At 36.3% G+C, this 21,962-nt stretch overlaps 1 protein-coding gene across 44 annotated transcripts in view; it reads left to right on the top strand.

Moving 5' to 3' along the window:
* Nucleotides 1-21,962, top strand: part of RAPGEF2 (Rap guanine nucleotide exchange factor 2) — a 271,926-nt gene that overhangs the window by 184,843 nt on the left and 65,121 nt on the right. For 3 of the 44 annotated variants that reach the window (XM_035292776.3, XM_035292774.3, XM_008992534.5), the window contains exon 1: nucleotides 11,086-11,222. The exons of 40 other annotated variants lie outside the window; for them this stretch is intronic. In XM_035292776.3, the coding sequence (XP_035148667.1) occupies nucleotides 11,220-11,222 (3 nt within the window). In that variant the 5' untranslated portion in view covers nucleotides 11,086-11,219. Of the gene's footprint in view, nucleotides 1-8,829; nucleotides 8,918-11,085; nucleotides 11,223-21,962 lie in introns of those variants that run through there. One more of the 44 variants, XM_054252842.2, reaches the window with a different exon arrangement.

The following is a 21,962-nucleotide window of genomic DNA, read 5'->3' as shown; positions in this document are numbered from 1 at the left end:
TCTCGCCTGTTTCTGCCCTTGTGAACCTTGCCTATACTGTGGAGCCTAACTTCAATTCATGATCACCTCCCTTAAGTTCATACTGGCTACAACTCATTTGTAGCCATAAGTATCATTTTCATCATTTCATAAGCCCCTTAACCAAGAAGGATATAATATAACTTAACCATATTTTCTAAATTCCCATTGGTCACTTAAGGTCCTCTGTAATCTACATTCTTTCCCTTATAAATGTGTAAGATTGTACTCTTTTATTTTAGGGTAAGCTGGCTTGATTATAAATATTTCCGCCTCATTTTCTTTTCTCATTTCCCAGCTTGCCATGGTCTTGGCTTGACTTTGACTTGGTCCTTATCTCTTCATATTTATCTCTATCTTAATAATGAATCAGGATCACTTAATATGCAGTACTTAATTTTGTTAATTCTTCTAATTGACGCTTATAAATTTGTTTGGTCTTTACAGTTAGAAGACAGATTGTATCTGGAATGAATTCCATGTGTTCAAAGGGTATGGTCGGAATTTAAAACTGTTTATCAGCTGTTAAGAGTACAGTATAGAGAAGGGTTTTTTTAGCCTGGAAGAGTAACATATAAGGGCCCAAGGCAGAAAGATGTAGAAGAATATGAGGGTTCTGAGGAAAACAATGAACTCATCACTGTTAGAGTGGATTGCATTAGAGAGAAGTAGGTAGGTCAGTACAGGTGATGGAGTGGAGGATGTTAGAATACCAGATAAATTAATGACTGTTTTGAAGATGCAGCAAAGGAATATAACCTCCTACTTTACCTCTCCTTTCCTGTCTTTCAACTGGAACAACTTTAAGAAAACTCAGTTAACAAAAAAATGTGTTATATTACCATGACAGTTTGACTTTGTCTGTAAACATTGGGTAGAGTGTCTCTTTAGTATATTTTGATTGATGGATTTCCCTTAGCAATGTAGAAAAAAAACACCAGGACTCAATTATAGATGCCAGGTTACTCCTCTTTGGGGTAAGACTCCACCTCTTAGTTATCTGATCTTTATTTTGTCTATTATAACAGATATATTTCCTGAGATGAAATAAACTTGTCTCTTGGCGTGATTTTCCACTGTGCTTGCTAGCAGAGGGGATTGAGAGGAAGCATATCCTGTTGTTTTATTCAAGGACAAGGTCATCTTGCCTTGGATTTAGGCCAAGAAACCCTGGCAACAAATAATAGATCTTTTTATTCCTGTTAGAAATGAAGAAATGTATTTAGAAACTTGCCAAGGCATTGCATGCTCTGCTTATATGTGTAAGACAATGCTTTTTCCAGTTGTACCATAGGACATGTTAAAGTAAGATCTTTGCTTTTAGTCAAAATAAGTATACTTCACATCTTTGCTTTGAAATATTTTTAGTAATGATCCATTTTGAAAATTATTTGAGAATAAAATCAATTTAGATTAGTGTAAAAGAGAATGATCAACTTCAAAAAAGCAAATGCTCAAAACGTATTATTAGAAGTTCAGTTATTCTGCTTTAACCATTTAACCCTAGTAAGATCAGTAACCAGTCCCTCCCTCCCTTTTCCTCCCTGCCTTCCCCCTCCCCCTTCTCCCTCCCTGCCTTCCCCCTCCCCCTCCTCCCTCCCTCCCTCCCTCCCTCCCTTCCTTCCTTCCTTCCTTCCTTCCTTCCTTTCCTTCCTCTCCTTCCTCCTCCTCCTCCTCCTCCTCCTCCTTCTCTTCTCTTCTCTTCTCTTCTCTTCTCTTCTCTTCTCTTCTCTTCTCTTCTCTTCTCTTCTTCTCTTCTCTTCTTTTTTTTCTTTCTTCTTCTTTTTTTTTTTTTGAGATGGAGTCTAGCTCTGTCACCCTGGCTGGAGTGCAGTGGTACAGTCTTGGCTCACTACAACCTCTTCCTCCTGGGTTCAAGCAGTTCTCCCCTCAGTCTCTCAAGTAGCTGGGATTGCAGGTGTATGCTACCACACCTGGATAATTTTTGTATTTTTAGTAGTGGGGAGGGGGGTTCACCATGTTGGCCAGGCTGTTCTTGAACTCCTGATCTCAGGTGAGCTGCCCGTCTCAGCCTCCCAAGGTGCTGGGATTATAGGCTGAGCCACCCGGCCCTGACATTTCTTTAATCTGCCTCCGGAGGCTTGACCAAACTCTTAATTTATTCAAGTAATCTATTAAGAATTCCTCCAGGGCAATGCTTAAATTTTCTTCGTTTTCTTTTAACAATAAAGGTAAATCCTTAATGAGGCTGGGCACTGTGACTCACGCATGTAATCCCAGCACTTTGGGGGGCCAACATGGGCGAATCACCTGAGTTTGGGAGTTCAAGACCAGCCTGACCAACATGGAGAAACCCTGTCTCTACTAAAAATACAAAATTAGCCAGGCATGGTGGCACATGCCTATAATCCCAACTACTTGGGAGGCTGAGGCAGGAGAATCTATTGAACCTGGGAGGGAGGCAGAGGTTGCAGTGAGCCAAGATCGAGCCATTGCACTCCAGCATGGGCAGGAAGAGCGAAACTCCATTTCAAAAAAAAAAAAAATTCTTAATGAAATACTATTTAATGCTTACTTTATATCCCTGATTTTAAAAAGACTAACTTATTACTGTCATGTCTGTAGTGATCTTTATAAACTTTTGAAAGCCTTTTCAGTTTAGATCAAATAACTGTTCTATCATTATATGTTTTATTTGAATATGATTTGCCTATGAGGGTTTTTAGAAAAATATTTTAAAAATAAAACAACAAGACTAGCCTGGCCAACAAGGTTAAACCCTGTCTCTACCAAAAATGCAAAAGTTAGCCGGGCATGATGGCAGGTGCCTGTAATCCCAGCTCCTCAGGAGGCTGAGGCAGGAGAATTGCTTGAACCTGGAAGGCAGAGGTTGCAGTGAGCCAAGATAGTGCCATTGAACACCAGCCTGGGCGATAGAGCAAGACTCACTCTCAAAAAAATAAAAAAAATTAAAAGAAAATAATAAAACGAGTGTCTAGATATGTGTATATAGAGATACAACCATATGACCATGTATAAAAATACATATGTGTGTGTGAGAATGTTTGTAATTTAAATGAAAGTTTGTAAATGTGTCCTTAAGGTCTCTATTAATTTCCTTGTTCTGAGATCTTTGTTCTTTCTGACCTACTTTTTCTTCATCATTAAGAAGTGGTCTTTATAGACATGACACATGCTTATGATTCTTTCCATATAGTATTAAAATGCCAATGCTATTAGTATTGTCTTAGGTGTTACACAGAATGGGCTAAATGGAAATAGTGCCTGGTTTTTGGAACATAGATTAAGAAACTAATATAAAAATATATTAGGGAACGTAGATATACATTTGCTACTTTAAAGCCATGATATTACAGAGCACACTAAAATGCAACATATTGCATCACCCAGGAAGTTCTCTTAAGCTCACCACTGGTCCCTGCCACTCACTGTCTTTCCTGTTGGTACAGAAACACCCATGCCATAAAGAATTAATCACTTGTCACCCTCTGCCCTTTCTTCTTATTAATCGAACCTCTAACATAGGCCTTGTATGTAGTTATTATGTTGTACTTTTTTCTTTCTTTCTTTCTTTCGCGCGTGTGTGTGTATATGATATATAAGCATCTTATAATTGCACAGTCTGTGATACATCATATCTTTATAACTTATCAGTCATCCACTATGTTTCTTTTGTACTCTGAAGTCACTATATAAATATGCCGCATATGCTTCAGATCACTTCATCCACATCAGTAGATCAAATTCTCTTTTACAACTTACACTGGATGTTCATCATAAAGGCTGTTTTCAAAGACATCTTAGGCATAAGTTAGCCTTACATTTATTGATTAATAAAGTGACAGCCTGAAAAATTTCTTTATAATTATCAAAGTTATATTCTTCTTTAGTGAACTCCATACAAATACATTATTAGTTGCAATATTAACTTGGTTTGATTATTTAATGAAACATACATTATTGATATATCTATATACATGTATTATTTCATATGTAAGTATGTGTATGTATAAATATAATTAATTCCTAATCTTTTTTAATTTTGATGTGTATAAAAAACTAGAATATAAAATTTGCTTACTTTATTAGTAAAAGTTGAGTTTTGGGAATATATGCCCTATCTGTCATAAATGTTTTATTTTCTTACTCTTCCATAATAGAGTTGAAAATACAGATTACAATGGAGTCATCTTATGGGGTATTTTCAGTGGCCAATTTTACTAAAAGTGGCGGAAAAGAACATTACCCTTTTCATAATAAAGGAAGACAATGTATGAATGTAAAAAAGCTGAAGAGTTGTAATTTTTTGATTCCCTCTCTTTTCTTAGGAAAAAAATGGGTAACCCAGACAATTTTACTCTCTGGAGTATTTTTATTAAATGGGAGCACTCTTGTTTATTTTTCTCAGTAATTAAATATTTGGAGTTAAATGGGAATAATCTGCATATAATTTTTATGAGTGCTGTGGAACTGAGAAGGACTACTGAAAGTCCTATAGTAATTTTAATACTTAAACCTTAAGGTACTTAGTATTATAGTATCTTTAATAATAGTGAAAAAGGAGGTTGCCTTGAGTTCCTTGTCAGTAAAGATTTAGAATGATTCTGTAGTCACTGGGCCGGGCCTGTAGTGGCTGGGTTGGTGGACATTGGAGGATGTTCAGCAAAATTGAGCGATGAGTAAATTTATGTACCAGATTTCCAGCGACTGGGAATGTGAAGGATGAAATTAGCTTTTTCTTGATGACTGATTAATTTTATGCTTGTTTTCTTAAAAGTATATTTTTGTTCATTTTAAATGGCAATTTAAAGATATGGATGCATAGGACTTCCTATTTCCTGTTGAAATTAATATCATGGGTTGAAATAGTCAGATGTCAAAATCATACTATTTTAGGGATAACGTTTACCTAAATATAAAAATAGCTTAAAACAATTTTATATAGAGGAGGATACACTTTGAATAGCTAAACTGATTTTCAGTGCTTTTTCATTTGTTTCAGTCATTTGGGCAGCAGTTTGGTCTGTGGCTCATCTGTTAAAAGAAAGAAGTAAAATTTCAAATAGCTTAGCTAAAGAAAATATAAACACAGGTGACAACATTTCTTTTCCCTCTGCACTGTATATAGTGAGCCTTTTATCACTAAAATATTTTATTATGTTCATTTTAGTTGGGCATATTCCCAAATTTCTTTACCCTTCATTTCCCTTATTTCCCCTCTGAAAAAAATTAACAACCTGATATAAATAAGAGTTAAAGCATGTCTGTTGAAAAACCTCACAAAAGTTCGTGAGTAATGATATCGAATAAAAAGTTGTTTTTTTTTTTTTTTTTTCAAGAAAAAATATGGATAACTTTAAATGTCTTTTAGCTGTTTCTCAGAGCAAGGCTAGTTAGGAAATACCTTTCAAAAGAAGAGGAAAATACAGATTTTTAGTTCTTAATAAAAGTGTCTTCAGTGTCAGCTAAATAAAATGTTTGAAAATAGCATTTTCGAGTACTTGCTAAATGTGTGGCAAATTAGAAAAGTAAATCTACACTGATATTAAATACATGTAGGTTAAAATAAGTACAATTTAATATAAGAACAGGCACTGACTAGTGCAGAAGCACACTGCATAAAATGAACCATTAATGGAGAGAAGAAATTACAAAACATTTACATTACTGTTCTTTTCTCATCTGAGCAGTTCCATTTTGTTTTGAAATTATATGTTCTGCTTATTTGGTTTGTGAGAAGAGAGTATTAATAAGGAAACAACATTCTGAATGTTTTATTGTGGGTTTTCTTCAGAGTTTTATAAAAGATTAGATACTGTGGTTTGAAAATTTTGCATCTTGTTGGAATAGGGTATATTTAAGTACTGGGTGAATGGACAAGAAAAAAAATACATATGAATGCACAGGCAGGAATGTCACATGTAATTGAGCAGTCCACAAAGAAGCAAATAAGACTCAAATTGTACCATAAATAAGGGCAAGACACACGCAAGATGGGAAAGAAAAAGGAAATGGGAGGGACTTTTGAAAAGCAGAAGGAACAAGCTAAACCATTGAATCAGAAAGGTTCATGTGCAATCAAGGAACAGTGAGTGGATCAACTTCGGAGATGTTGGAGCAGCTGGAGGAAAGCTGGCTTAATGAGAGGGGTCAGGTTGCAGAAGTCTTTGAATGTCAAGTTAGCGAATTTTGGTCTCATCTGTAGATATATGTAATAATTAGAAAACCAGCCAGGTGTGGTGGCTTATGCCTGTAGTCCCAGCACTTTGGGAGGCCAAGGCAGGTGGATCATGAGGTCAGGAGTTCAAGACCTGCCTGACCAACATGGTGAAACCCCATCTCTACTAAAATACAAAAAATAAAATAAAGCCAGGCGTGGTGGCACACACCTGTAATCAATCCCAGCTACTCAGGAGGCTGAGGCAGGAGAATTGCTTGAACCCAGGAGGCGGAGGTTGCAGTGAGCCAGGATTGCGCCACTGCACTCCAGCCTGGGCGACAGAGCAAGACTCTGTCTGAAAAAACCCAAACCATTAACCATTGAATATAATGAAATTATTTGGTGTGGCCATGGTACTACTATAGAGTTAATTAATGTTCATGAATATGGTCTTTTAGGATGACTAGCAGAATCAAGCTATCTCTATTAAGCAGATGGAAGGATCAAGAATTCCTTGATGTTATTTTCCTTTAAAATTTGACTCTATGTGTTTCAGCGAAAATGTAACTGCTTGACTCACCTTACTTTAATGAGTCAGTACTTCGTTTTCATTGATTGTAAGATGGATCTTGATTTCAAAGATGTTAAAATGAAATAAACTTTTAGAATCAAAGAAATGTGATATCTATTAGCATATTTAATATTTATGTTTAAAATATTAAATACTAACATCTGTATATTACATTAATAGTAATGTGCAGATAGTAAAACCTTGCCAGGATCCAGTCAATCTGTATTCACTTGTTAAAGAAAATTCAGTGTCACTATTTACTTGTCTTGGTTATTTGATTGTGAATAAGACTTGTCCCCTATCTTATACTTGCTCACAGAATAATAGTAGGATGTGAGGGACCTGCTGACATGTACACCCACAGTTGTGTATGGGGCTGACTGAGGAGTGTGCGGGGGAAGCGGGGGCCCACCAGGTGGATGTGTGAACATGGGGAATAAAGGCATGGCTGGCAGATGGAGTTTTGGAGATTTTTGAGTTGCACATCAGAGTCATCTGGAAGTCCTGGAACACAGGGTTTGAAGAAACTCAGGATGGAATAAGGTTGAAGATTACCTGTTCCCACATTGGCTTAAATACTCTACTGTTGTAATTTATATGATGTTATCATTCCTACCCCTAAGGAACCTGAAAACTGAAATATATTGAGATAACTACTCAGGGTTCCACAAGAAGTCTCGAAATTTAGGAGTGGGTGGAAGGAGGGAATCTGACTTAGAAGTGAAACTGATGCTAGTAACCCATCTATAAAAATAACCCAAGTTAAGAAATAGTTTGTACATGTGATTTTATGAAAATTGTAATCTGACCAGTTGCGACCTTTATGAAGAAAGTTACATAAAGAGAAGGGATTAGTAAGAGCTGTAGCACAGTGGTCAGAAAACTCCAGAACCAGTAACTTGGATTTATAATCTGGCTTCACCACTCACTTGCTCTGTGGCCCTTTGACATGGAATCTTCATTGTGTGGCCCTTTAACATGGAATCTTCATTTGTAAAATAGAAGTAATATGGTTGTGTGAAGATTAAATGAGGTAAAAAACTTATAAAGTGCTTAGAATAACACACAACCCATAATAAGTACAAATATTACACTTTTGTAGGAAGTTTTTATCTGCAGTGTCCAGAAGGTAAGGAAAATTAAATCTGTTACACGTGAGTCAGAGACACTACACTTGATGTTTTCCTTTTCCTTAGACGACTGTCCTTAAGTTGGTTTGGGGTTGCCTTTTCCAACCCCTAGGGTTCCATACCCAGCAACAATCTTCTTTTACATTGTTCATTATTAGAGTGAAAAAGCAACAGTAATGATGTCATCAGTTAAAATGGAAGGCTCCCTTTGTTCTAGGCAATGTTCAAAACTTTTCATTTATTATCCCATTGAACCCTCACAATAATGTCAGAGTGCTGTCTCCACATACTAAAGAAATCAGAACATAAGGAGATAAAGTAACTTTCTCAAAGTCATAAGCTAATCCCTAGAGGAGCCATTGGCAGGTTTTCCTTGTATGTGCAGATGCATGAGCACACACAGATCTATTTGGGAAAGCTGCATGAAATACCTATCCTTTGCTCTTAATACATAGGTTAAAGGATGGACAAATCCTTATTTTTTCAATGTGCCCTGTAGATTATAATTCTAATCAAAGTCCGCAAACAGTTTATTCCTCCCTCAATATTTAGAGTTGATTTTCTTTCAAATAGGTTTCAAAGGGATTTCATATGTGCCATGTCATAACTGCTATCATCCCTGACATAAAATGTATAGTAACTTTACCTTGATCCTGATGGAAATAAAAGCAGTATATTTTATTCTTCCTCAGTCTTAGCCTGAATTGCAAGAATGCAATTTTATTTTGAAGAATTATACTTTTTAACTCTTTATGTGCACATTTTCTTTTCTTTTCTTTCTTTCTTTTTTTTGACAGTCTTACTCTGTCACCCAGGCTGGAGTGCAGTGGTATGATCTCTGCTCACTGCACCCCGATTCTCCTGGGTTCCTGGGATTCTTCTACCTCAGCCTCCTGAGTAGCTGGGACTACAGGTGTGTGCTGCCACACCCAGCTAATTTTTATGTTTTTTTTTTTTGTAGAGATGGGGTTTCACCATGTTGGCCAGGCTGGTCTCTTTAACTCCTGAGCTCAAATGATCTGCCCACCTCAGCCTCCCAGAATGCTGGAATTACAGGTGTGAGCCACTGCACTGGCCTATATACATGTTTTCTCTTGTTAATTTAATCTTTTAGGAGCAGGTCACCATGCTTATCTGAAATTTCCCATCCTATGGTTCTCGAGAGGTCTTTCATGTTATCTGTTTTTAGACTTGGATTTAGAAAATAATTGTTCTTTGACTTACTATTGCGGTGATATGATTGCTCTCTTAATTTGTTTCTAGTTAGATAAGTAATTTATAAGGAGCTAATTTTAGCATATAGCCAGATGAAGGAGTTTTCTTAGCCAGGCAGACTTAGCAACAATTGTTTTAGCCATTTAAAATACATACAAATAATAATTAGGTTTATCTTTATTACAGTTTTGACTGTGAAATATAATTAGACCTTTTAGAAAGCTGTATTAAAATATATTTTTACCTGGTCACAGCAGAGTGCCCTGAAAATCCACTGATTATGGATTCTTCTTTCTTGGTACTGCTAATGGCACTGTATTCAGTCACTCTCTAAAGAGTGTAAGTCTGACGATGATGGCTGTAAGAGTAAGTAGGATAAGAGCATATCCTTCGAGGAGTTTGTGTCAAGTGCTGGCTTTATTAGCCACAGGTGTATCCGTTACTCTTTCTCTGTATTGTTCTCTCCTTTAAGTGTCATCCAAAACTGCTGTGGAAAAGATATCACCATCAGTTGGTTTATAATGAAGTTAATGAGTGACTTTGAATTGTTAACCGTGAGCCTGTGAACAAACTGGATCTATAATGAAGCATCATGGTGCAGCAAAACTTATTAACAGTACTCATTGCATATTGTCTTCAAGCATTTTAATAAGCATATTTAAAACAGAATCATCTTAATTTTTTCAACTGTGGAAAATTACATAGCAAATAGGAAGGAACTATTCTAACCAGGTTTTTTTGTGTAGTAAAACAATAAAGTACTTTATTTACCAGAGACCTTAATTTGAGTCATTGTTCTGATGTTAACTAGCTGTACGATGTTTAGACAAGTCATTTAACTTCTTAAAGTTACTCATTTCTCCCTTCAAAATGATCATGATTGTAATACTGGTCTACCTCACAACATTGTTTTGAAAATTATTGGCTAGACGGGGTAGCTCACGCCTGTAATCCCAGCACTTTGGGAGGCTGAGGTGGGTTGATCACCTGAAGGTCAGGATTTCAAGACCAGCCTGGCCAACATGTTGAAACCTCATCTCTACTTAAAAAAAATTAGCTGGACATGGTGGTGAGCACCTGTAATTCCAGCTACTGAGGAGGCTGAGGCAGGAGAATCACTTGAATCCAGGAGGTGGAGGTTACAGTAAGCTGAGCTTCTGGCATTGCACTCCAGCCTGGGCAACAAAAGTAAAACTTCATCTCAAAAGAAAAGGGGGGAGAAAAGAAAATTATTAATAGTTAAAATTAATTTACTAAGTGCTCTGTGTGTGATTTTCTTTAATCATCTAACAAAATTAGAAGCAAAGTGGGATTCTCCTCATTCTATACATGAAAACTTGAGGTTTAAATAGGAAAACTACAAAAAGAGTTCATGACATTAGAATCTTTTTGCAAACTGTAAAGCCTGTGTGAATGCCAGTTATTGTTGTTAGATTATAATGCTCTAGAGTCATTCGTATGTGGGTTGGAACCCAACTCTTCTCTGTAGCTGTGTGACAGTAGGCAGATTGCCTCAATGTTCAGAACCATTTTTCCTGATCTGTCAAGTGCTGTTAATGATGCATACTTCATAGATTTTGCAGGAATTACATATCTGGCACATGGCCTGACACACAGTGGCATCCATGAATTTGACTCCTGCTTTTTCAGCTAGGATATTTTCCTTTTCTTGATTTTTAAGTAGAATGTTGATGGTGATTCAGAGATTTATTTTTCTTTACTTGATTTCAAGTTCATAGAACATGATTTTCTGTTGGACATCTTAGATTAATTACGATTTGCTGTAAGATTCTTTATTAACTACTCTTTACACATTGGTACTGTTTTGCAGAATAGCTCATAAAAGATCATAATTTATATGAAAAATTTCTATTATTTTTTTCCCTAAGTACTTCAGTTTTTTCCCACTTATTAAGTGATTTTGTGCAAGTAGAGCTGCTTAGTAAGACCTGTCTTTGTAGTCATTTCGTGTGTGTGTTTGCAAGGAGGTATTTTTAGATAGTTTAGCTGAACGGCAATCTGACGTCTTTAGAGGAGACATCAGTTCATTATGTGGATACAAATTCTATGCTTTCGGCTTTTATACACCAAGTCTTAATTTAAATCTGTTTTTCTTGCCTTTTCTAACGAAAGAGACTGCATCATGGTATGTATTCTGTTTCTTCCTAAGGCTTGCCTTTCTAGTTAACCTTTGCTTAAGAAATGATCAAGGTAGAAAGATCTTTATTTGCTCACATTAATATAGATTATAGAAATATGGGATCTGGGGCTGTATTTAAATATGCCATTATGCATTATGCTATACAGTGTTTTTCTATTGCGATGTGATTCAGGGATTTAAAATAGTCATTATGGGGCTCATAAATGCTGTGTTTTTTAAAGAAGAAGAATGTAAAGGCCAGGATGTGGGAGTTCTGTACTTCTTATAACTGCACATACTGCTTTATCAGTTAAAAAAATGCCTTTTGCTTTGTGAAAGATAATTTAATGCTGAGTATGGAAGAGGAACATGGTTATTTGCTTTCTTATTGCTCTAAATACAGTGTTTATATGAAGTTATAATATGTTATCTGGTTCTCCTCATCCGTTTCAAAATACTGGGAAAGAAGCTCTTAAGGCTTAAGCAAATCCATGTTGGTTGTTGGTGACACTTCCTATATCAGAAGAGTACCTTTGGTTAATGATAAACTGATAAATGCAGAAATAATTTTTTTCTAATTTTACTACAGCTCATGTTGGGAAACTATAAAGAAGTTCAAAAATTAATTTTCCAATATGTTCTTTATTTCTTTTCCAAAATGTAAAAGTTATATCTACTACATGTTGAAATGTCAAAGCTTGAGTGAAAACTTTTGTTATTGGTTCAGATGTGTTATCTGGATGGTGTGAAGCATCCAGGATTTAAAGCATGGTTTTTAGTTTTCAGTTTAGTTATTTGATAATATGTGAATTCACTGGAATTTTAGAGATATTTTAATTATTACAATAGAATTTCTCATTTTATTTTATATTGTAAACATCAGTCATTATCAGAGAGAAGTGAATTATCTAATGCCAAAGAACGACAGATCTTAGAGCATCAGGTTAGTAAAGGGAATCTCTATGAAGATGCGGAGATCTTTTATTCTTCAAGAAGAAAGCAAATAAGGTTTTTGTATATATGGAAGGATCAAACAAGACATTTTTATAGTATGAAAAACAGAAAGAGGAAATCCTAAAGCCATGACTTCTTCTTTAAAAAACCCTTTCTTGTTCTTAAAAATTAGTAGTGTTATGTAACCATTTAAGTATTTAGCTGAAGCCTGATATTAAGTGACTCAGATTCCTAGCTTCTTAATGATTCTTCTTTACAGTGAAATTCAAGCAGTTCCCACATTCTTAAGCCATGAGTTTATTCTCCAGCCCCCCTCCCCAAATTTGCATGCAGTGAAAACTGAGAATCTGTGCCAAAAGAGGTGTTAGCACTGAAATTCCTATATGCTAAATGTAACATTTGATTTTAGGCTATTTCACAGTGAAATTTTAATTTAAGAAAAGTGACCAATGTCAGGCTGAAGTGTCTTTAGTGAAAAGTAGTATAAAAGCTCCGAAATCTGTCTTCATTGGCTCTTCTTACTTCCCATCACACCCTACCAGAATAACAGTTGTTTTTTTAAAGTTTTCCCCAAATCAACTGAGAAAAGGACCTGCCTTCATCTAACATAGTAACACAGTAATGTACTAACTCTTATCAACTCTACTCTCGTGTAAGCCGAGTATTTTCTTGCCTCAGCATTGACTTGGAGGAAGAAGCTTATATAAGCTTTTTCCTGCACACACAACTCCAAGGAATCCTTCAGGAATTGTGAAATTGAGCATCTAAAGAATTCTTCCTAAGGGATCGTAGGGAAGTTAGGTTGGAAATACTAAGAATGTAGTTAATTCCTACCTTTAATCCCTATGGGGAAACATGCACATGCGCAGGCGCACGCCTGTGTTCCCAGCTACTTGGGAGACTGAAGTAGGAGGATCCTTTGAGCCCAGGAGGTTGAGACTGCCGATCTTTCATCCCCATGGGGAAACAAACAAGCACATAGACACAAACACACACACACATGCACGCAGGATCCTTTGAGCCCAGGAGGTACACACACACACACACACACACACACACACACGAAGGATCCTTTGAGCCCAGGAGGTACACACACACACACACACACACACACACGTGCGCACGCAGGATCCTTTGAGCCCAGGAGGTACAGACACACACACACAGACACAGACACACACACACACACACACACACACACACACACACGGAGGATCCTTTGAGGCCAGGAGGTAAGACTGCAGTGAGCCATGTTTGTACTACTGCATTTCATTCCAGGTAACAGAGAGAGACCCTGTGTCAGAAAGGAAAAGAAACATACTCTTCTTGTGTTGACTGGAGATTTTTTTTCCCCACTTGTATTACTTTTCTTTTTTTATGTTCCAGTTTTCCATAGTTGGTAGAATACATTAGAATAAACCTTGTTTAGATATATGTGAAGGTATCCATATATCTAGATTACATGGCACTGTCTAGTTTATAAGCACCAGAGAATCATGATATCAGATGCTGACCATCAAGTGAAGAAGACACATAAAAAATATCAAAGTTTATGTCTGATTTATTTGGTGTGTTTTGTTATTGATATCTTGGTTACCTTTTATTTTTTATTGATTCTAATCTGAGTTCTGTGAATTACAATCTGATGGGAGGATTCTATCTCAGGAGGTTTGTTAAGCCTTTGATAAAATTGAAAGCATTAAAGAGCAGAATTTATTTACAAAGCTACATTAATTCAAGTGACAAGTATCTAGCTAAGTTCATATTTCACCTGAACTTGTATTAGGTTTCTGTGTTTGGAGGAAGCACTAGGTATTTCTCAAATTCCTTAAGAGATTTATAAGCAAAAGTATAGATGTTTAAGCAAATTTTACTTTAAAATATGAATGAATTCCCATTTTATATCCTGTGGGGCTACATGTATGTAACTATTTTAAGTAGTAAGGAAGAAAAATCTTGAGACCGTTTATCTCGTTACCCCATCTGTTTATTGATTTCAAGAATCACTGTCTCATCACAGTATAGATAAAAATATTCCCTCCCTCATCATCATTGTCATCTTGATCATCATTGTACTTGTGTTAACTTATAAGCACTCAATAAGCAGGTAAAAAGTTTTACAAAGTTTTGTCCCCAAAATGAGACATTAATTAATTGGTTGATTATAATTCTAAAAAAATTAAGACTCTATATATTTAATTCCCCACTAAATATTTTGATGTTAATGTTGTCATTTCAGATTTGACATGGCTAAAATACAATTCTTTTTTTTTTTTTTGAGACGGCGTTTCGCTCTTGTTACCCAGGCTGGAGTGCAATGGCGTGATCTCCGCTCACCGCAATCTCCGCCTCCTGGGCTCAGGCAATTCTCCTGCCTCAGCCTCCTGAGTAGCTGGGATTACAGGCACGCGCCACCATGCCCAGCTAATTTTTTGTATTTTTAGTAGAGACGGGGTTTCACCATGTTGACCAGGGTGGTCTTGATCTCTTGACCTCATGATCCACCCGCCTCGGCCTCCCAAAGTGCTGGGATTACAGGCATGAGCCACCGCACCTGGCCTAAAATACAGCTCTTAACTGTTTCCCCCAATTACCTCCACCAAATATTAACCCGAACAAACCAGCCAATCATGCATCAACAGACTATTAGAGTCTCCAGTTTTCCTCATCTCAGATCACTGGGCCATGTATGCACATATTGAAACCCCAAATCTGCAACTTACCTTTGGTTCCTCAGGCTGCCCAAACCTCCATATCCTTCAGGAAGTCTTATTTCTTCTACCTGTCTCACCATGAATTGATGTTCTTCCCTCTATCTCCATTATTACCACCCTGGTCCAAGCTATCATCATCTCACTTGTACGGTTCCTAGTGGTTGTAGTCTTCCAAATACCTAATGGTACTAGTACTATTCCTAGTATTCCCCTTCTCATCTGCCTCCTTTTCCATGCTATTTTTCACATTTATAAACTATAAATCATACCTACAAACTATAAATTAGACCGTTGTCATTTCTGTGCTTTTAAAACTCTTCGGTAGCTCTCTCTTGTACTTGGAATAGAATCTGTACTCCCTGAAGAACTATGCATGAACTAGCCCCACGTGTTCTTCTTACCTGTTACTGGACTTCTCTCCATCTTATCCACTCTGCTTCCATTGCTTTGATCCTCCTTTTGTACGTTGAACAGACTAAGCCATGGAACCTTTCCAGTACTTGTGTCTTTTGCCCAGAATTTTATCTGTGATCCTTGCCTGGCTGGCTCCAGGACTCTCAGATCTTAGCTATAGGTGTTCCTGGCAGGCCAGTTCAAAGTAGCCCCTCAGGCATTTCTGTTACACCATATGATTCTAATTCTCTGCCAAGCATTGATTATTATATTTTGGGTTTTTGTTTGTTGTTGTTGTTCCTGTTATTACTGCTTGATTATTATTTCTTCCCCACTGGAATTCAGGCTTCATGAGAACATGGACCTCATCTGTTCAGTTAATCACTGTATCTGTAATGTCTTAGGATGTGTTTAACATAAAAAAGCCATTTGATAAATAATTACGGACTGTGTAAGAAGAGAATTAATAAGTATAAAAATGTAGGTACAGGCAAACATGTCAAGCTCAGAATTGATAGATAATTGTTTCACCTTGGGAGGATTTTATTTTTCCCTTGTTACTAGATTAAACTTAGATAAAATTGAATTTGGATATAAAGACCAGAGGCAATAAAGCCAGTAAGCACCAGTCACTGAATGTCCACATTAGCAATCTTAATGACAAGTTTGGATTAACACTGTTAATTATCACTATTGTTATGTCATGTGATGCTTTAATATTTAACATTTTAATATGGAAATCAATGCTGTTTACCCAAGCAGCAGAAAAATTTTGACATAAGCTTCTTAGGAATTTTAGATGCTATGGAATTTTAGAAACACAGACATTCTATTTAGGAAGAATATCAATATGGATTATTTTGAAGATTAAACTGTCTTTGAAGGCCTTGAGTATAATTCATTGCCAAAAACCAAGTGAAGCTACTTGCATGTCTCCTTAAGTGATAGGACTTGACTGTAAAGCACTTTGAAAGTTATATGCTTCTCTAAGACCCATCATATTTTAATGTATATATGGAATTGAAGTAAAAATACATTAATTTTTGTTTGCACACATAATAAATTATTAATAAAGAATTTCAAGTTATGTGGGGGTTTGTGAAATACTTGTTTTTAAAATTAATGATACAGTTTACATTGTGGAAAATTTGGAAACTATTCAAATTAATGTTTTTCTATGATATAAAAGCAAAATCTAAATTCTGGTTTTAGCAGTGGCATAGCTAATTCACCTCTCTTGATATCAGTTCCTACAGCTGTGAAATGAGAAGATTATACTAAATGAATTCTCAAGTCCTTCCAGGTCTATCACTGTGTGTTATACAAAAACTTGTATTTATATGCTTTATATTACTAGAATTCTTTCACATCTATTTTCCATTTGTTCTCAACTATTTTGTTAGGTCGGCAGGACAGACCTTGTTATGTCTGCTATACACTTGTGAGTAAATTGAACTAAAAAGAATTAGAATTTTTTCTTGAGTTACATAGTCATCTTGGAACTAGGCATGTATTCTTGCTATAATTTCATATTATAATCTTTCACCTCCTGATGCTAATTCCCAGTTACGTTAAGTACTTAGTCAAAGTAAGTATCCATATTTCATAAATTACCACTGTAATAACTTAAGAATTTTTAAAATCTGACCTTGGAAATTTGGTTATCCTCCCAGATAATTTGTAAGAAGCCAGTGCTAAAGTACTGTAACTATTTGTGATATATACGCCATCATCTTTATGGTGCTTGAAGCACAATCAAATTTTTACTTTTTTTAAAAAAAAATTGAATAGCTGAATACAGAGGCTCCTCTAAAGTACCTTCAGGTTTTGAAAGGCCATTTTTAAGTTTGTGGTAGTCTGGATGGTATTCCTCACTGTATTCTAACTTGTCTTCCTACTTCCATTCTAACCCCTTACAACCCATTTTCCCCACCCCCTGCCAGAATGATCTTATAAGACATAACTGGGTCTTGTTTTCCTGTTTAAAAAAACCAGTGACTTCTCATTGTACTTAGAAAGCCTACTTTTTGTTAGGCTTAGTCCCTACTGCTCTGAACCCATTTGCACCACTCAGCTTTTCTCACTCCTTACCTTCCAGTGCGTGAACTCTCCTCAGAACAGTCAAATTCTGAGTGCATGTTTTGTCCCTCAGCATTCTCAGTCTTTACCTTCCAGTCACCTTGAAACTGTTTCTCAACCATTCCTAGGTTAAACCTGAGGGTCTTACCCTTGATACCTCTTCTGCCTATAAAGCTTTTCCTTCTACATCTTTGTTTGGCTGGATATTTTGTATTTATTCACCTCTCACTTTAGATATTACTTTCTCAGAGCAGCCTTCTCAGATCGCCCAGGCTGAAATAGTAGCCTCTCCATTCCCGGCCATCATCATTTATTATATGCTTCTCTTTTGATATTGTCTATACAGTACTTACTGATAGCTGAAATCTTTTTAAAAGTTTTTTATTGTTACATATTCCTCCTTTCCCCTTCCCTGCTCAAGCCCCTCCTCTCTTTAAGAGTGTAAATTCCAGGGAGCAGGGATTTTGCTAATCCTAGTCATTGCCATATCAGTAGTTTGTGTAACAATGACCAGCTTGTTGCAGGGTGTCAGTAAATACTTGTTGGATAATTAAGTAGATGAATGAATCTTACGGTTCTGAGTAAGTTAATATATTCTTCATCTGCCAGGCTTCTTGTTGAGATCTATGATAGGAAGTTAAAAATATGTGAGTTCAGAAGTTTTGTCCTTAATTTTTTTGGTGCTAGCTTCCAGGAAATCTAAACTAAATTTATTGCATCAGTACAGTTGCTGTTCATTGTCTTTTAGTTTTATTCTGGTGATGCTACCTATAATCCTGGTGATGCTACCTATAATCCTGGTGGAAGGAGGTGACTATAGAGCTGTTGAGGAAAAGAACATTGGGATCAAGCAGTCTCTGCTCAGTTTCTCTCAGCCTCAGTATCTTCTGCTCTAAACTAGGGTGAACAGTTCAATGATTTGCTTATTAAATGCTTACTATACCTTAGGCACTATGTGAGAAGCTAGGAAAGGAGGATAAAAAAGATATACCTAGATAAGGCATTGGATTATTAAGTAAGCAGCTACTGTAAAGGGATTTAAGTTCTGTGACAGGCAACATTCTGGATATCTCAAGAACGTCTTAGAAGAATTTCTGACTTCAGGAGGCGGGTTCAGAGAATTAGCCAGGCCAGGGGTGAGAGTATTCTTCCGGGAAGAGGGAACAATGAAAACCCAGGAGGAGATACAGAGTATCTCTCTGTATTTAAAATAACCAGAAATAGATTTATATATTTAGTACAGAGACTGAGGGGAAGAGCAGTGAGTGAGAGAAGATCAAAAGGAGAAGACAATGGGGCACAGTGGTTAGGAGTGTAACTTTTTCCACAGGGAAAGAGAAGCCACTAAAAGATATTAGGCAGGGGAGTGACAGGATCAGGTGTGTATTTTCTATGACGTTTTAAAAGTTTACTCTGGCTGCAACACGAAGAGGTTGTTACAAGAAGCAAGGTAGTAAAGTGGTAGTACAGTAGCACCAGAGTGAAGTGGGTTAGTATTTGCAAATCCCCTCTCAAAGTGCTGTCACACATGGTAGGGGCTTGATTAATTTTATAAGTTCTGGTTTTTCTTAAGGTGAATTGAAGCTATGTAACTTCAAGGTTATGGAAGTTAAACTCTCTGTGTCGAAAGAAATTTTCAAAGTATTCGTGCTTTTGTGTATGTGCATGCATGTGCATTAATGACACCGCAGATTATATTTAACCAGTCATAAGATTCTCTAAATGGATTTTAATGAATGCTATTCTTCCTGGAGTTAAACCTAGGATGATAAATCAATATGCATGCATGTATACACTTAACAGAAAAGTTTAGAGAAAGTATCTGAAGTTGAGGAAAGTAAACTGCAAAAGAATATTAAACGTTTATATTAATTAAGGAAGAATGTACTTTCCAAGAGAGTTTCTCAATTGATGATGTAAATAAATCATGGCGGATGACTGAGAAGGTCATGAAAAATGCTCGAGCATTGGCAGAAATGAGGGCGTCTCTTCTTGAGGTAATGTATGCTTGATGATTTCATAGTAATTCAGACTCCTCATTTAATGGCATGTGTCTAAGGTTTACAAAAAAAGAAAAAAAAGGAAAGATAAAGGAAAGATAAAGGAAAAGAGGAAAATTTATTAGACTTCCTGCAGTTTTATGAGTATGTATTCCTGCTGGCCCTGGGCAGTGAGTAATGCACCACAAATGTTCAGTCAATTCTTGCATAGTGCCCTCCAGGCAGCCAAAGCAGTGGAATTATCTGGCATGCCAGGGTTGACACATCAAGCCTTTGAAAATAAATGTGAAATTAAATGTCTTATCATTGAAGTCCTTGGAAATAAATGCTAACATGGATGTCTTTGTCACAGAAGTAAAAGGAAAAATTGATACAGTAGACACATACCACAAATATCTAGTATTTTTTTTTAGCAACTTAAGAAGGGTAACATGATTATTTTTTGGCTTAAAGGTTATTGTCTAGCTCAGTTGTAATACTCATCACTAGAAAAGGAGCACCTGTGGTGGTGGTTGCATGAAATCTAGAAATGAATTTTTAGAGGTCGGATCTGAGATGTCGTTTAAAATCAAAGTAATTGCTTGTATGCGTGTGAATATATACATCTGTGTGTATGAGGAATGGGTGAAGATTATTATTTTTATTATTTTTTGAGACAGGGTCTCGCTCTGCCCTCTAGGCTGGAGTGCGGTGGTGCAGCCACAGCTCACTCAACCTCTAGGCTCAAGCAATCCTCCCACTTCAGTCTCCTTAGTGGCTGGGATTACATATGTGTGCCATCACGCCCGGCTAATTTTTGTATTTCTTGTAGAAACAGGGTTTTGCCATGTTGCTCAAGCTGGTCTGAAACCCCCGGCTGGACTCAAGCTATCCTCTTGCCTTAACCACCCAAAGTCCTGGGATTATAGGCATGGGCCACCACGCCTGTCCAGACGATTTGCTTATCAAATACTTACTATACCTTGGGCACTATTTGAGAAGCCACACAGTACATAAAGTTCTTCAGTTTGTAAAGATATATAACCAGTGTATTCATAAATGTTAACTTAGAATAGATGGAGCTTCACAGTTTTGAGTCACTATCCATTATGTATATATCAAGACAAGATTTAGTGCTGTTGTTTTTTGATGTCCTCTTGACGTAAGTTGTAATGAATATCGTTTTCTGTTAAAGTTATGTGGAATTACTGTTAATGTTTTCTTTTTATCTCAGAGATAATCCATATGTATATTTAAAACTTTAGAAAATGTAGATAAAGCAGAAACAAATTTTAATTGTCCATAATCCTACTCTGCAGTTATAGCTATTGTTAACATTTTCTTTATGCCCTTCCGTAGTCTTTATTTTGTTTATGCGTATAGAATTGTTTAGTGTTAAAGTGAGGGAAATCTTTTGTGCAACATTACCACCGTTGCTGATATTTAAAATGTGTTGAATTGTTGTCTCATACATTGTGAGTGCCCAAAACCCGTTAGTGGCTTCCCATCTCATTCAGCGTAAAGTCCAAACTCTTTACCATAGCTCCCTACATGATTTCACCCCTGAATCTCTCTCTGCCCCAATCCCGCTCCTTGTCAGAGCCTATACTGACCTAGCTATTCGTAAAACATGTCCTTGCCACCCCTGCCTTGGGCTTTTGCTCTTAGTGCCCTTTTTCCTGAAGTGCCTGCTATTCCCATGTGTTTCTGCAGGGGTGAGGCCCTCATTCCATTCATATCTTTTACTCAGAGAAGGGGGACCTTTCAACCTCTATATCCTGTATCCTACTTAATTTTCAAATTGCTACTATGTGATGTTCTTATTTTTTTGATTGTCTTCCCCCAACTTCCTACCCACCACCCACCCCAACCCCCCGACAGACACACAAATGCTAGGATCTAAAGTCTATGGAATCAGAGTTTTGAGTACATCCATGCTTCTTCCTAAATGAAATCAAGTTTCCTTAATTTCTTTTTTTTAAAGACTACAGCATAAATTTCAGGAGAAGTATTTATTTTTAGTGGTCAACCTATTCAATAAATTTTTTGAGTCATCAAAATCAAACAACCAAGTAGGTGGCTTCTAGACCTAATTTTTGATTTAAACTTTTAAGTAGCACTTTTAAAAACAAGTAATTTTCCAGAAAGCCTTATAGTTTCAGTATGGAATATTTGTGTCTTGAAATTTGAGTAGATATTAGTGCTCTTCAACTTAGAGGGCACTGAACAACTCTATATATTTCATTATTGTCTTTGGTTTGTAAGATAGTATAATACTTTGTTGATTTTGTTTTTAAGTTATGTAAACAGCACAGGAATTTTTCATAACATATTTAATGATTATATTCCTTTGGCTTAGTGATACGCTAGACTCATCTTGACTTTGCACAAAGACAAATATGAAGTATACTTAGCAATGTATTATATATTAATATATGAAAATATGTCATATACAAAGTTGGTGTGCTTGTATACATGTCTATGTTTCATGAAGATGATATAAGTAAAATTATTCCTCTGGGAAATAAGTGAGCATAAAAAAATGAAAACAATTTTCTTAATACCACATCTTAGAAAGGTCAACCCTTGCTATCTAGTCACTGTTTATCACATCGATTTCTTTTCAT

This window comes from Callithrix jacchus, chromosome 3 (genome assembly GCF_049354715.1).
Source record: "Callithrix jacchus isolate 240 chromosome 3, calJac240_pri, whole genome shotgun sequence".
Taxonomy (NCBI): domain Eukaryota; kingdom Metazoa; phylum Chordata; class Mammalia; order Primates; family Cebidae; genus Callithrix; species Callithrix jacchus.
Note: the sequence above shows the minus strand (reverse complement) of the source record. Positions and strands in the feature narration are given on the sequence as shown.